At 42.8% G+C, this 14,619-nt stretch overlaps 1 protein-coding gene across 1 annotated transcript in view; it reads right to left on the reverse strand.

Moving 5' to 3' along the window:
• Nucleotides 1-5,676: 5,676 nt before the first annotated feature.
• Nucleotides 5,677-14,619, reverse strand: part of FUCA1 (alpha-L-fucosidase 1) — a 31,135-nt gene continuing 22,192 nt past the window's right edge. Inside the window, exons 4-8 of the mRNA XM_040424629.1 lie at nt 14,297-14,402; nt 9,708-9,908; nt 6,599-6,789; nt 6,408-6,507; nt 5,677-6,202 (exon numbers count right to left, since the gene is read on the reverse strand). Of these exons, the coding sequence (XP_040280563.1) occupies nt 6,062-6,202; nt 6,408-6,507; nt 6,599-6,789; nt 9,708-9,908; nt 14,297-14,402 (739 nt within the window). The 3' untranslated portion in view covers nt 5,677-6,061. The remainder of the gene's footprint in view (nt 6,203-6,407; nt 6,508-6,598; nt 6,790-9,707; nt 9,909-14,296; nt 14,403-14,619) is intronic.

A 14,619-nucleotide genomic window follows, 5' to 3' on the forward strand; every position in this document is an offset into this window, starting at 1 on the left:
AGGGTTGTTTTAAGGATACTAATAAATATTTATGCTTTAGGGTTCTATTACTTTTACATATGAGTTGCACTCTGAATGTATCACTTTTTTGGATGCTAAGGTCAAGAAACAGGGCGACAGACTGTTTACGACGATCTTTAGGAAACCTTCTGCTACCAATGCCATATTGCAGTGGAATAGCCACCATCCCCCCACACTTAAAAATGGGTTTTCCAGGGGCCAGTACCTCAGGGTTCGAAGGAATTGCATGAACCCTGAGGAATTCTACACTGAGTCTAAAAAACTTTACGACAGGTTCACTGGGAGGAGTTATCCTAAGACCACCCTAAGACAGGCATTTCAATATGCACTAGATATAAAAGATATTTTGGTCCCAAAAAAAACACCGGAAGATAAGCAATCAATTATCCATCTCATTTCTACCTATGACGTGGCCAATCCTGAAATCAAAACCATCCTTGACAAATACTGGCCCATCTTATTGATGGACCAGGATCTGACACAGACTATCTCCCCGTACCCTAGTATTACGTACCGCAGGGGTAGGAGCTTGAAGGCATTCTGTCATCAGAAATGAGCCCTATAAGCTAAACATATGGCGATGTCCCTTGTAAAACACAGAATCCTAAAGTGAGTTTATCAAATGCCCCTGTGGCTCTATATTCCTAAAAAAGCGGTTTATATCACCTGTCAATCACTTGAAAATGTGTCCAAGGGGACGTCTCATGGTGAAAGGTGCCCGGCTGCAGCCATGTCGTTTAGGTGCCCAGCGCCGCCTTCTGAGCTGAAATAGCCGCACTCCCTTTCATGCGATCCGCCTACCTTACGTCATCACTGCCTCTCTAACCACCGCTCGCTTCATCCAGATCCCGCTCGCTTCATCCAGATCCCGCTCACTTTGAACCAGGCTGTAGGAGGTTGGATGGCTGTAATAGGGCAGTCAGTGGAGGTTCGAGTAAAGTGCACCGGCCGGCGCATGTGCACATCGCTATACAAGGCCGCTGCCAGTAGTCCGCACGGGCGCATCAGGATATACCTAGTGCGCAGGCGATACTCCGCTCCTGATACTCCGGCACTGAGGGAGGTAACAAAATACCTAAATAGGTAACAGAATCAGTCACCCAATGTAATTGGTAAGTTTATTGGATGTGTCCTCCGACACACGAAGAGGTTAAATATTGGCTTTGGTAAATTTATGACACTGCCAACAACCTCTCCAGTATGTAAAAAAACAGCCGCAAGAGACACTGCAAGATTAATGAGTGACAGAACAATGTCATCTGCAAGACCGATGACATGGGTCTGACTCCTCACCACCAAGCAAGTGCATATGAGCTCTTCTAGCGCCTCCATAATCAATGCAAACACTAAGGGTGATAACAGACAACTCTGCTGGGTCCCATAAGATATCGGAATGAGTCAGTGAGGAAACCAAAGACCAATACCCAAGCAGTAGGGCAAGAGTACAAAGCTGTCAAGATATGGCCTTTTAAAATCAAATTTGCAAAGAACCTTCTCCAGGAACCCTCAATGCAACCTGTCAAAAAGCTTTTTCTGCATCTAAAGAGACGAAAAGTGTGGGGGTTCTGGGGAGTTCGGCAATATGTAACAGATCTATCATGTGTCTCATCCCATTTCTTCATTGCTGGTGAGCTAAGAAAACCACCTGGTCAGTTGCAATCAGGGAGGGGAAAACCTTTGATGCACACTGCTGGAATTTTGGAGAACAACTTTAAGTCAGCATTTAGTAGTGATATAGGCCTAAAATTGTCAGAATCGTTACCTGGTTTTCCCAGAATGGGTAGAGTAACCACCGTGGCCACTAAGTTAAAAAAAATAAAGTTATTTATTCATATAGTGAAGTAAACTGATAAAAGTCTTATAATAGTCACATAACCGTCACTGCCAGAGGCTTTATATGGTTTGGGCATCCCATCAATGGTAGGTGCATTGGTAAGTTGGGATTCTCATAACAGACAAAGTTTTCTGAAAACTTGGCAACCTTGGCTGTCGCACATAGAAACTCAACAAGAAAGTCCTGACATACCAAAACAGCGACCCTGAGATCCCTCCATCTGGAAATGTGATTAAGGAATGGAGATATCTATTAACCCTGGGTGGGAACAGGTCAGAGGTCAAGGGTAGCCCTTTATCTTAACTTGTGTCTCATTATTAAACTACCAGACCAAGTGGAAGATAAATAGGTTTAAAACTTACACTATTTAGCATACAGATTTCAGATCCTTGCTGATCAGGCTTAGGGAGTGAACCAACTGAACTTTTAGGTTTTGTCCTAAGATTATGTTTTATGTCCAATTTTTTGTCTGTGAATTATTTTCTGATCTACATAGTGGGGAATACTAGTGTATAAAACTTGCAACACCACAATGCATGATAAGTTAGGTCTGTAGACCACTTGTCTTACGATAGAGGTTATACTGTGATTTGCGATATACTGCTATTTAGACCAGTTGCACTGGTCCTGTTTTTTTCCCAACACTCAAAAAGTATATGTGATTTTATGCTTTTACTGATAAATATAATAAAAAGAGAATGTTTAAAAAAAAAAAAAAAAAAAAAAAGCGATTTTTCTGATGTTAATTAAGCCTCAAGGTGCCCAGAGGGCCGTTATTCCTCTGCTCTAGTGTCCAGTAACACCCCCCTGCAGTGCCCAGCACACCTCCTAAGAAATACATTTACTCCCACATCCTTGCCGAACAGCGCCGCCCCCTCCACTACGTCATGGAATTTTATTCACCCCACCATCCTTGCGTCCTCCTTTCTTGGCCTCCGAAATCTCACGCAGCCGCAGTATTGCTGACTGCCTGCACCTGTACGATACTCCGGCTCCTGAGGGCAACAGCCTCAATAGTGTCACTAGGCATGCGCCGAGTCCAGTGACGTAATCAGAGCGCTGTTGCCTCAGGAGCCGGGGTATCGTGCAGGCGCAGGCAGTCAGCGATACTGCGGCTGTGCGAGATTTCGGAGGCCAAGAAAGGAGGACGCAAGGATGGTGGGGTGAATAAATTACATGACGTAGTGGTGGGGGCGGCGCTGTTCGGCAAGGATGTGGGAGTAAAATGTCTTAGGAGGCGAGCTGGACTTGGAAGAAAAGGCGGGCCGGGCACTGCAGGGGGGGGGGGCGTTACTAGGCACTAGAGTAGAGTAATAACGCCCCTCTGGGCACCTTGAGGCTTAATTAGCATATCAGAAAAATCGCTTTTTTTTTATCTAAATGAAAAGTTGAATAAAACAAGACACATGCTGGAATGAAGGTACTTTATTGAACATTGCTATGTTAGCAGTTTTATATGCTCAAACTAGGTGACAGATTCCCTTTAAGGCACACAGGCCTTACTGCTCAGAGCATCAGCACTAACGGACTCCAGCACACCTTGCAGGTGAGTGTTGTACCTATGGTGGTCTTCTATATCTTGTAATTTAGTTGTGAGCTTGCTGATCTCCTGCTCCACAGCCTCATGGGTAATCGATAAGGGCGATATGTGAGGATGCAAATTCCATCATTTATTCTTCCAAATGCAAGGTGCGCTTTCTGAGCAAACCAAGCATGTCATTCTTTAGGGAAGATCAAGGCATCCAACACCGTGCACATAGCTCCCTCTGCGAGTGGCTGTTGTAGACACTCCTCTACTGCTTTATATGAATACATGCCAGGAGATGACAGAGAGGCTGAGTGCGCAGGCAGTGAGACCTGAACCAGGTGGCTCTAATTTGTTAAATTCCATAAGTTTGTCAGGCGCTGGTCTTTTTAATGTGCATTTTAAGATGATTACTTTTACACCGAGTGAAACCAGTGTTACAAATAGATAAAGGGAGATGATGTACAGAAGTGGGTAAATAATCATTTAATAAAATTGAAAAACTACAAAAACTATTGAAAGTTATACATAAACCAATTCAAATTAGATCAAGAAATACAATAGTTACTCATTTTTCCCCACCCTTAAGCCTCATTCACAAGTCAGTGTTTGAGCCAAAACTAGGTGTGGCTCTAAAACACAGAGCAGGTGCAGATCTTTCCCTTATGTCTGTGGAGGCTCCAATCCTGGTTTTGGCTCACAATGACTGATGGAAATCACTGATCAAAACACTGATGTGTGAATGAGGCTTTATTCTGCAGAAGGTAAAAGCACATTCACCTGTCACACTAAGGCCTTACTCATACGGTCAGTGATTTCCATCAGTGATTGTGAGCCAAAACCAGACGCCTCTTCAGAGATAAGTTATAAGGGAAAGATCTGCACCTGTTCTGTGTTTCTGACCGACACCTAGTTTTGGCTCACAATACCTGAGGGAAATCACAGACCAAATGCTGACGGGTGAATAAGTGCTAAGGCTGCATTCACAGGAAACTAGTTTGCCCCATAAAACTCCACTGGGTCCCATTAGAGGGAAGCCAGCGAGCCTTTCCCGTTTTTGAGATCTGGTCCTGTGCATGACACAAAGTAACTTAATATCGGCAGACAAGAGTACTTCGTAAAATAAGTGCATTAACAATGTCTACTGAACGATAGTGGATCCATACTACTCATTTAGTGCAATTCACATTTGGTCTGAAATTCAGTCATGAGGGCAGTACACAGCCTGAACCAGCTTAGGCTAGGTTCACAAATGCCTCAGATGTGTTGTTAGGAGCCTTTATTGCAGATTGTCATTTACCAGAAAGTATAATGCAGGATACTTTGCTATTTTTTCTGGTAAAACAATGGACTCCATGACTGAAACCCAGCAGAACCTATTACATACCATGTTCCAAATTATTAGGCACACGCCATTTTTGTTTTTTCCTATACAGTCAAGGAATTTTTTTTACCCTCTATTTTACAATGTGAAGGTTAGAACCAGTGGAGGCACAGATAATGGCAATAGCTTTATTTATATTTTAAAAACCCAAAATCTGTTCAGAATTATTCTGCAGAATTCAGCTCAGTTCATAATTCATATATCTCTTCCAACAGAAATATTTGCTGCATACACAGAAAATGTTACTACAAAAAATAAAATAAAAATAGGGGATACCTTGAAACAACCAGAATGCCCAGTAAGATCAAGTTACATTTTGATATATAATGAGCCCTTTTTTGGGATAACTTAAGGGGTCCGGGCTTTTATTATTGATCACCTATCCTCAGGATCAGATCAGCGGGGCGCCGGACCAGCTGTATGAGGAGACAGGGCGGGTAGTGTGCACATGCCATCTCCCTTTCTGCTGCTGCTATGTCCATGGCAAAGCAGCACTGAGCAGGAAGAGAGACGGCATTTGCACACTGCACGCACCTTCCCTTCATACAGCTGATCAGCAGGGGCAGCGGACTCCACTAGTCTGGGTTTGATGACCTATCCTGAGGATATTAAAAGCCTGGAGCCCCTTTAAACAACTTTTAGGCTAGTTTAACATCTACATTTTTCAATCCAGCAGGTTGTTCGGTCAGAGAAACAGTCTGCCAGATTTCACATAATCTGGCACAGCCAGGTACTGACCTTCACTGCCAGGCCCCATTACAGTCAATGGGTTCTGGGCAGTGAATGGCAGTATCCAACAGACTGTTCCTCTGTCCATTTTATTGAAATCCTATAAATATTTAACTTGCATAATAATTTGGAACATAGTGTTGTAAATGGGGTCCACTGGGTGCTGCCGGTCATTATGTTATGGATCTAGGACCCTATAATGGAAAATGGACAGAAATTGGAATGCACATATGAACCTAAGGCAGGAAGAAGATGTAATACATGGGTGCTTCTCTCCCACGTAGACTGGCCAACACTAGATCCAGCTTAGAATGTACCATATGAACCTGTGCAAAGGTCTGAAAACATTTTAGACTTAATCACCTGACAGATAAGAGAGCCCCTGAATCTGACAACACCAAATTTTAAACACATAGAACAGTAAAGTGCCAACCCTGGAATCCTATTCACCACAGCAGTTTCAGATCAGCACATCCAGTAAGATAGTCACCCTGGAAGTGTGTCACATCTCTCTCTAACATGAATGTATGAACTGAACTGCAAATAGATTTCTGTTCTTGACAGGTCTTTAGTTTACACCGTCTAGTTTCAGAGTCCAGCCATATTCCACAGGGAAGACTCCAGGAGCGATGGCTGGTAGGTTCACAAGTAGACCACCTTCTGGATCTTGTTTCCAGGACAATGTCCCAGTAAGACCCAACAATGTCACCTGCAGACAGCAAAATTATATATCAGTATACAAATATAATACATATGTATATATAAAGAAAATAAAAACATTCCCTTCTGTTTGCTACAAAATGATAGACTTGTGGATATGCCATATCTTGAGATGGGGATACCCCTTTAAGTTTTTTCAAAGCAAACAGGGGTTCAGAGTATTAACAAAAGCACTCATCGGTTGGGATACTCACATTAGTACTTGGATTGGGTTTGGGAGACTGTAGCTTTACAACATTCTCTACAGGCCATTTTAAGAAAGTGGCATATACTGCTGTATCCTTAGCAGTGTACCTGAAACACAGGATATTATTTAAAAGTTAAATTTATAAGTTTTGTCCCATTTGGCTCCCACCAATCTTCTTTTAAGAATCCCTGTACTTACCAGATACTGACTGTAGCGTTTTCTGACTGCACTCTCCAAGGTTTAGTGGAATAAATTGCCTCTCCATTAATGCTCAGCCATTTCCCAACATTTCGAAGTCTCTCTTGGAAAATTGGCATAATCAGACCCTCCTTGCTGGGCCCCACATTCAAAAGATAGTTTCCTCCATAGCTCACAGTTTGCACCAATTCCTGTAGGAGAATACAGATTACCACTAAAGTAAGCACTTGGAACATGTAGACACAAGGCTATGGGAGAATTTATTACGCCTTCACTCCAGAATGTTTGCTTCAATAAGTTGTAAAATAGGGGCTTTGCGACTTTTGAGGTCACTTGCACAAAGATGTAGAGTCTTTTCTTTTTTCTATTTTTACACCACTCCAGTTTTGAAAAGTGGGGCTCACTTCAGATTTACCAATGAAGTTTTTTTATTTTTTTTTTAATAAAGTACAAGGGTGGCATAGGAAATATATATTTTGATGAAAGACGGACAGCACTCCAAGTAAAAAGCAATGGTGTTTATTCACCCATGTGGATGGCAACGTTTCAGCTCATACAAGAGCCTTTTTCAAGCCATTGAAAAAGGCTCTTGTATGAGCTGAAACGTTGCCATCCACATGGGTGAATAAACACCATTGCTTTTTACTTGGAGTGCTGTCCGTCTTTCATCACTATTCATATGGTGTAAGCAGCTACATCCCTGGACCTAGCACCTAGGACCTAGCACCCATATTGCTTTTTTCCGGTGCCGCCAAGGGAACACTTAAACAACACAACGTAACTCCAAGTCAATCACACTTCTGTGAAATCAAACTGTCCACTTAGGATGCAACAGAGTGACAATCAATTTCACATGCTGTTGTGCAAATGGGATAGACAACAGGTGGAAATTATAGGCAATTAGCAAGACACCCCCAATATAGGAGTGGTTCTGCAGGTGGTGACCACAGACCACTTCTCAGTTCCTATGCTTCCTGGCTGATGTTTTGGTCACTTTTGAATGCTGGCCGTGCTTTCACTCTAGTGGTAGCATGAGACGGAGTCTACAACCCACACAAGTGGCTCAGGTAGTGCAGCTTATCCAGGATGGCACATCAATGCGAGCTGTGGCAAGAAGGTTTGCTGTGTCTGTCAGCGTAGTGTCCAGAGCATGGTGGCGCTACCAGGAGACAGGCCAGTACATCAGGAGATGTGGAGGAGGCCGTAGGAGGGCAACAACCCAGCAGCAGGACCGCTACCTCCGCCTTTGTGCAAGGAGGAACAGGAGGAGCACTGCCAGAGCCCTGCAAAATGACATCCAGCAGGCCACAAATGTGCATGTGTCTGCTCAAACGGTCAGAAACAGACTCCATGAGGGCGATATGAGGGCCCGACGTCCACAGGTGGGGGTTGTGCTTACAGCCCAACACCGTGCAGGACGTTTGGCATTTGCCAGAGAACACCAAGATTGGCAAATTTGCCACTGGTGCCCTGTGCGCTTCACAGATGAAAGCAGGTTCACACTGAGCACATGTGACAGACGTGACAGAGTCTGGAGACGCCGTGGAGAACGTTCTGCTGCCTGCAACATCCTCCAGCATGACCGGTTTGGCATTGGGTTATTAATGGTGTGGGGTGGAATTTCTTTGGAGGGCCGCACAGCCCTCCATGTGCTCGCCAGAGGTAGCCTGACTGCCATTAGGTACCGAGATGAGATCCTCAGAGCCCTTGTGAGACCATATGCTGGTGCGGTTGGCCCTGGGTTCCTCCTAATGCAAGACAATGCTAGACCTCATGTGGCTGGAGTGTGTCAGCAGTTCCTGCAAGACGAAGGCATTGATGCTATGAACTGGCCCGCCCGTTCCCCAGACCTGAATCCAATTGAGCACATCTGGGACATCATGTCTCGCTCTATCCACCAACGTCACGTTGCACCACAGACTGTCCAGGAGTTGGCAGATGCTTTAGTCCAGGTCTGGGAGGAGATCCCTCAGGAGACCGTCCGACACCTCATCAGGAGCATGCACAGGCATTATAGGGAGGTCATACAGGCACGTGGAGGCCACACACACTACTGAGCCTCATTTTGACTTGTTTTAAGGACATTACATCAAAGTTGGATCAGCCTGTAGTGTGTTTTTCCACTTTAATTTTGAGTGTGACTCCAAATCCAGACCTCCATGGGTTGAAAAATTTGATTTCCATTTTTTTATTTTTGTGTGATTTTGTTGTCAGCACATTCAACTATGTAAAGAACAAAGTATTTCAGAAGAATATTTTATTAATTCAGATCTAGGATGTGTTATTTTTGTGATATATATACACATACACACACAAAAACAAAAAAAGTAGCAGCACACTATTAAATGCACTAAGAATGGGTGAACAGGTGAATGTGTGAACAGGGTCAAATACATGACGCCAATACTTACTATTAAGCAGGGGAGAAGCTCTTAGCGCATATAATTGATCAAAAATATGTCGGGCCCACCTACCAGACGTCAAAGGTAGCTTCTTATCAGATGGGACCTACTCTAACACAGAGTGTGCAGCTCCATTGTTACTCTGATTAAAAGCACCAGGGGGTGGGCGGGGAGTGCCAAGTTCCAAAGAGGATGCCTATTCCTCTATTATATACACATACAACAAAGCGTAACAGCACCTCCAGAGACAGTCGCAGGTGCAAGCTACCAAGCAACAATGTAGAAAAGCAAAAAAAAAAAAAAAGTAGAAGCACACTACTAAATGCACTAAGAATGGGTGAACAGGGTCAAATATACCTGTTCACCCATTCGTAGTGCATTTAGTAGTGTGCTGCTACTTTTTTTTGCTTTTCTACATTGTTGCATGGTAGCTTGCACCTGCGATTGTCTCTGGAGGTGCCGTTTTGCTTTTTTGTGTATGTGTGTAATATATATATATATATATATATATATATATATATATATATATATATATATATATATATATATATATATATATCAGATCATTTCAAAGTGAGAGTAAGGTGTCATAAAATGTCAGTAAGGTGTCATTATCATAACTGCCCCTATAGCCCGATCGTCAGATCAGGCATAAAGAATGGGTCGTATGTAGCCAGCTTTACTCACAAACACTTGTATTCACTTACTGCAATGATGCTTCCTTCATCCATAATCTGATTCACTTGCATGTTACGTCTATAGCCCCAAGAGTAGGTATCAACAGAAGTACATTTCTCCCACTTGTGGTCTGGTAGCGTGGATGGAGTGTATTTATCAGCACAGTTATAGAATCCTCCATGATGGCAAGAACAGCCACTTCCCCAACGATCATTGACCACAACTTTGTCCTAAAAGTAAATTTACATACTGTAAGTAAAATGATAAAAATTATACAGTATATTCAATCTATCCATGTCTCTCTGTGGCAAATGAAGACACATCATGCTTCCGCTACGGTAACAGCGAACCCTGGCCGAGATCAGGGAACCTGTTACATTGCTCTAATACAGTGTTTCCCAACCAGTGTGCCTCCAGCTGTTTCAAAACTACAACTCCCAGCATGCCCGCACAGCCAAAGGCTGTCCGGGCATGCTGGGAGTTGTAGTTTTGCAACAGCTGGAGGCACACTGATTGGGAAACACTGCTCTAATAGACCAAAGCCTCAAGCAGGCTTCGGAATCTATTAGAGTAATATACCAATACAGGCCACTAGGTGGCAGCACTGTATTGTTATATTGAAAATTAAGTGTTCAATGATGGCTACATAGCCAATGAACACAATGGGCAATCTAATGATTGTCAGTCAGTCACCCAGGGCGACTTTAAAAAAAAAAAAAAAAAAAAAAGTATATCAAATCACCCCCTTTCCTTAAAATAAAAATACTTAACCAATTAAAAAAAAATAATATATCATGGGCATCGCCACCTGTGAAAATGCCCATACAATTAAAATATAACAATATTAATGGTGTAACGAAAAAAAAATATATAATCACTTCAAGGTGATCAAAAAGTCGCACACACTTCAAATTGTTATCACTGAAAAGTACAGATCACCCCGCAAAAAAAAAAAAAAACTCACACAGCCCCGTACACATAACTTACAAAAAAGTTAGGGGTCAGAATATGGTGATAATTTTATTTATACACGTGTGGTATCGTAGTAATCGTACTGCCCTGGAAAATGAAGATAACAGGTAAATTTTACCGCACAGCATACGGTGTAAAAAATAAATAAAAACATGTCAAAATTAACCGTAAATGGCACCATTAGAAAATATAGCTTGTCCCGCAATTAATAAGCCCTCATAAGGCTATGTGAACGGAAAAATAAAAAACAAGAAGTTAGGACTATGGGAAGGCGGGGAGTGATAAACTAAAAATCAAAAATGGAAAAAAAAAAAAAAAAAAACCCAGAGGATTCTCTAAGGCAGTGTTACCCAACTCCAGCCCTCAGGGCCCACCTTCCGTTCAGGTTTTCAGGATTTCCTTAGTACTAAGCAGGTGATACAATTAGTGTTGATGCATCAGGACTTACCTCAGGAATTTATTCTGTGGGATATTCTCAAATCATGACCTGTAGGTGGGCCCTGAGGACTGGAGTCGGGGAACACTGCTCTAAGGCTGGGTTCACACGGGCGTTGCATGAAAATGTGCGGGTGCGTTGCGGGAACACCCGCGATTTTTCAGCGCGAGTGCAAAACATTGTAATGCGTTTTGCACTCGCGTGAGAAAAATCGCGCATGTTTGGTACCCAAACCCGAACTTCTTCACAGAAGTTCGGGCTTGGGATCGGTGGTCTGTAGATTGTATTATTTCCCCTTATAACATGGTTATAAGGGAAAATAGCATTCTGAATACAGAATGCATAGTAAACTAGCGCTGGAGGGGTTAAAATAATAATAATAATAATTTAACTCACCTTAGTCCACTTGATCGCGTAGCCCGGCATCTATTTCTGTCTCCTTTGCTGAACAGGACCTGTGGTGAGCATTAATTACAGGTAAAGGACCTTTGGTGACGTCACTCCGGTCACATGATCCATCACATGAACCTTTACCATGGTGATTGATCATGTGATGACCAGAGTGACGTCACCAAAGGTCCTTTACCTGTAATTAATGCTCACCACAGGTCCTGTTCAGCAAAGGAGACAGAAGGAGATGCCGGGCCGCGATCAAGTGGACTAAGGGGAGTTAAATTATTATTTATTTTTTAACCCCTCCAGCGCTGTTTTACTATGCATTCTGTATTCAGAATGCTATTATTTTCCCTTATAACCATGTTATAAGGGAAAATAATAATGATCGGGTCTCCATCCCAATTGTCTCCTAGCAACCATGCGTGAAAATCGCACCGCATCCGCACTTGCTTGCGAATGCTTGCGATTTTCACGCAGCCCCATTCACTTCTATGGGGCCTGCGTTGCGTGAAAAACGCAGAATATAGAGCATGCTGCGATTTTCACGCAACGCACAAGTGATGCGTGAAAATCACCGCTCATGGGAACAGCCCCATAGAAATGAATGGGTCGGTATTCAGTGCAGGTGCAATGCGTTCACCTCACGCATCGCATCTGCGCGGAATAAGGGTTAAAGGTTTTTTGTTTTACTGATGACCTACCCTCTGGATAGGTTCTGAGTATCTGATTGGCGCGGGGGGGGGGGGGGGGGGGAAGAGGGGAGGAAGGGGTTCTAACACCTGGGACCCCCGCCGATCAGCTGTTTGTGAAGGCACCAGCACTCCTGTGAGCGCCAAAGCCTTCTATCTGCTTTTCCTAGGCCAGTGATGACACGTTCATCAATCAGGAGTAGCTCAGCTGCTATACAATGTACAGCGCTGTGCTTGGTATGCTGCGAGAAGGCAGAGGCGCTCACAGGAGCATTGGCGCCTTCTCAAAACAGCTGATCGGCAGGTGTCTAGAGTGTCGGACCCCCACAGACCAGTATATAAAAACCCATTAGGACCGGGACACTGTTTTTTATTTGTTTTGTTTTTTTACTCCAAGCCTTCCCAAAGCTACAACATTTTTATTTTTCCATTCACATAGCCGGATAAGGCCTTGTTTTTTGCAGGATAAGATGTACTTTTTAGGCTACTTTCACACTCGCGTTTGGTGCGGATCCGTCATGGATCTGCACAGACTGATCCGCACCAATACTACAACAGCATGCATCTGTTCAGAACGGATCAGTTTGTATTATCTTTAACATTGCCAAAACGGATCAGTCTTGAACACCATTGAAAGTAAAAGGGGGGCGGATTAGTTTTCTATTGGGTCATTGAAAACTGATCCGTCCCTATTGACCTACATTATGTGTCAGGACGGATGTTTGCCTCTGCATCGTCAGGCGTTTTGGTGTCCGCCTCCAGTGCGGAACGGAGGCAAACTGATGCATTCTGAACGGATCCTTATCTATTCAGAATGCATTAGGGCAAAACTGATCCGTTTTGGACCGCTTGTGAGAGCCCTGAACGGATCTCACAAACGGAAAGCCAAAACACCAGTGTGAAAGTAGCCTTATTTGTACAATTTACAATTGCATACAATGTAGTGAGAAGGAAAAAAAAAAAAAATCCAAATGGGGTGGAATCAAAATAAAAGTTATGAGTTTGGTTTTTACAGTGTTTCCAATGCGGTAAAACTGACCTGTTACTTTCATTCTTTGGGTCAGTACGATTACAATACCATATATGTATATTTTTTCTTGCATTTTAATACTGAAAAATATATATATAAAACTTTGGAAAAAACATCACCATATTCTGACCCCCATAACTTTTTTATTATTATGTGTATGGAGCTGTGTGAGGGCTTATTTTTTGCAGGGCGATCTGTACTTTATCGATTTTCAGGTGTGTATGACTTTTTGATCACTTTTCATAAAAAATTGTGGGAGGAGACGGGACCAAAAAAAAATAAAAAATAAAAATAGTAAATTGCCCATTTTGACTTTTTTCTGTTTAGGGTACTTTCACACTTGCGGCAGAGGATTCCGGCAGGCAATCCGGACCCAAACAGATGGCATTTGTCAGACCTATCCAGATGCGGATCCGTCTGGCAAATGCATTGAAATACCGGATCAGTCTCTCCGGTGTCATCTTGAAAAACGGATCCATTATTTTTTTTTTTCACAGATTTAAAAAGGTCTGTGCATGCGCGGACTGGAAGAAAGGATCAGTCAATGCAGCAATTTTAATGTCGGATCCGGCACTAATACATTTCAATGGAAATGAATGCTGGCGTTCCGGCAAGTGTTCAGGATTTGACAGGAGAGAAAAATACAGCATGCTGCGGTATTTTCTCCGGCCAAAAAATGTAAGAGGGACTGAACTGATGCATCCCGATACATACTGAACGGAATGCTCTCCATTCAGAATGCATTAGGATAAAACTGATCAATTTCTTTCCGGTATTGAGCCCCTGTGACTGAACTCAATAACGGAAAAGAAAAATGCTAGTGTGGAAGTACCCTAAGCAGTATGAGATAAATATTTTTATATTTTATTAGCATGGGTGTTTTTGAACATGGCGGTACCCATGATGAGCCCTTAACCTACATAAGAGCACCTTCACGCTGTAGATTCTGTTGCAGAATTTTGACTGAAAAATCTGTTCCATTCATTTGAATGGGGTGGCAAGCACATGGATTTCTGCAAGCCCCATACAGGTGAATGAAACGGATTTTCAGTTGCAGAAATATCTGCAACAGAATGCACGCCGTCTTAAGTGTACCTTGATAGGGCTGTCATTATACAACCAGGCCAGAAAACTGGTGGAGTTCCAGTAAGTATCTGGCGATTCCCAGTCCCCGTCAGACCAAAGCAAATCTGGCTCATACCTGAAAAACAAAGAATGCAAAAATGTTATGCCCTGTTCACATGAAGATATTCTATGTGAAATGTGAACAACATGACAAAACAGAAAAAAAAACAAGGAATAAAAAAAAAAAAAAAAAAAAAAGCTATTTTCGATATCTACACTACAAAAAGAAAAAGAATGTAACCACATAGCACTGAAGATAAAACTCATATAGGCACATCAATGAGCAAAATAAA

This window comes from Bufo bufo, chromosome 3 (assembly GCF_905171765.1).
Source record: "Bufo bufo chromosome 3, aBufBuf1.1, whole genome shotgun sequence".
NCBI classification, from domain to species: domain Eukaryota; kingdom Metazoa; phylum Chordata; class Amphibia; order Anura; family Bufonidae; genus Bufo; species Bufo bufo.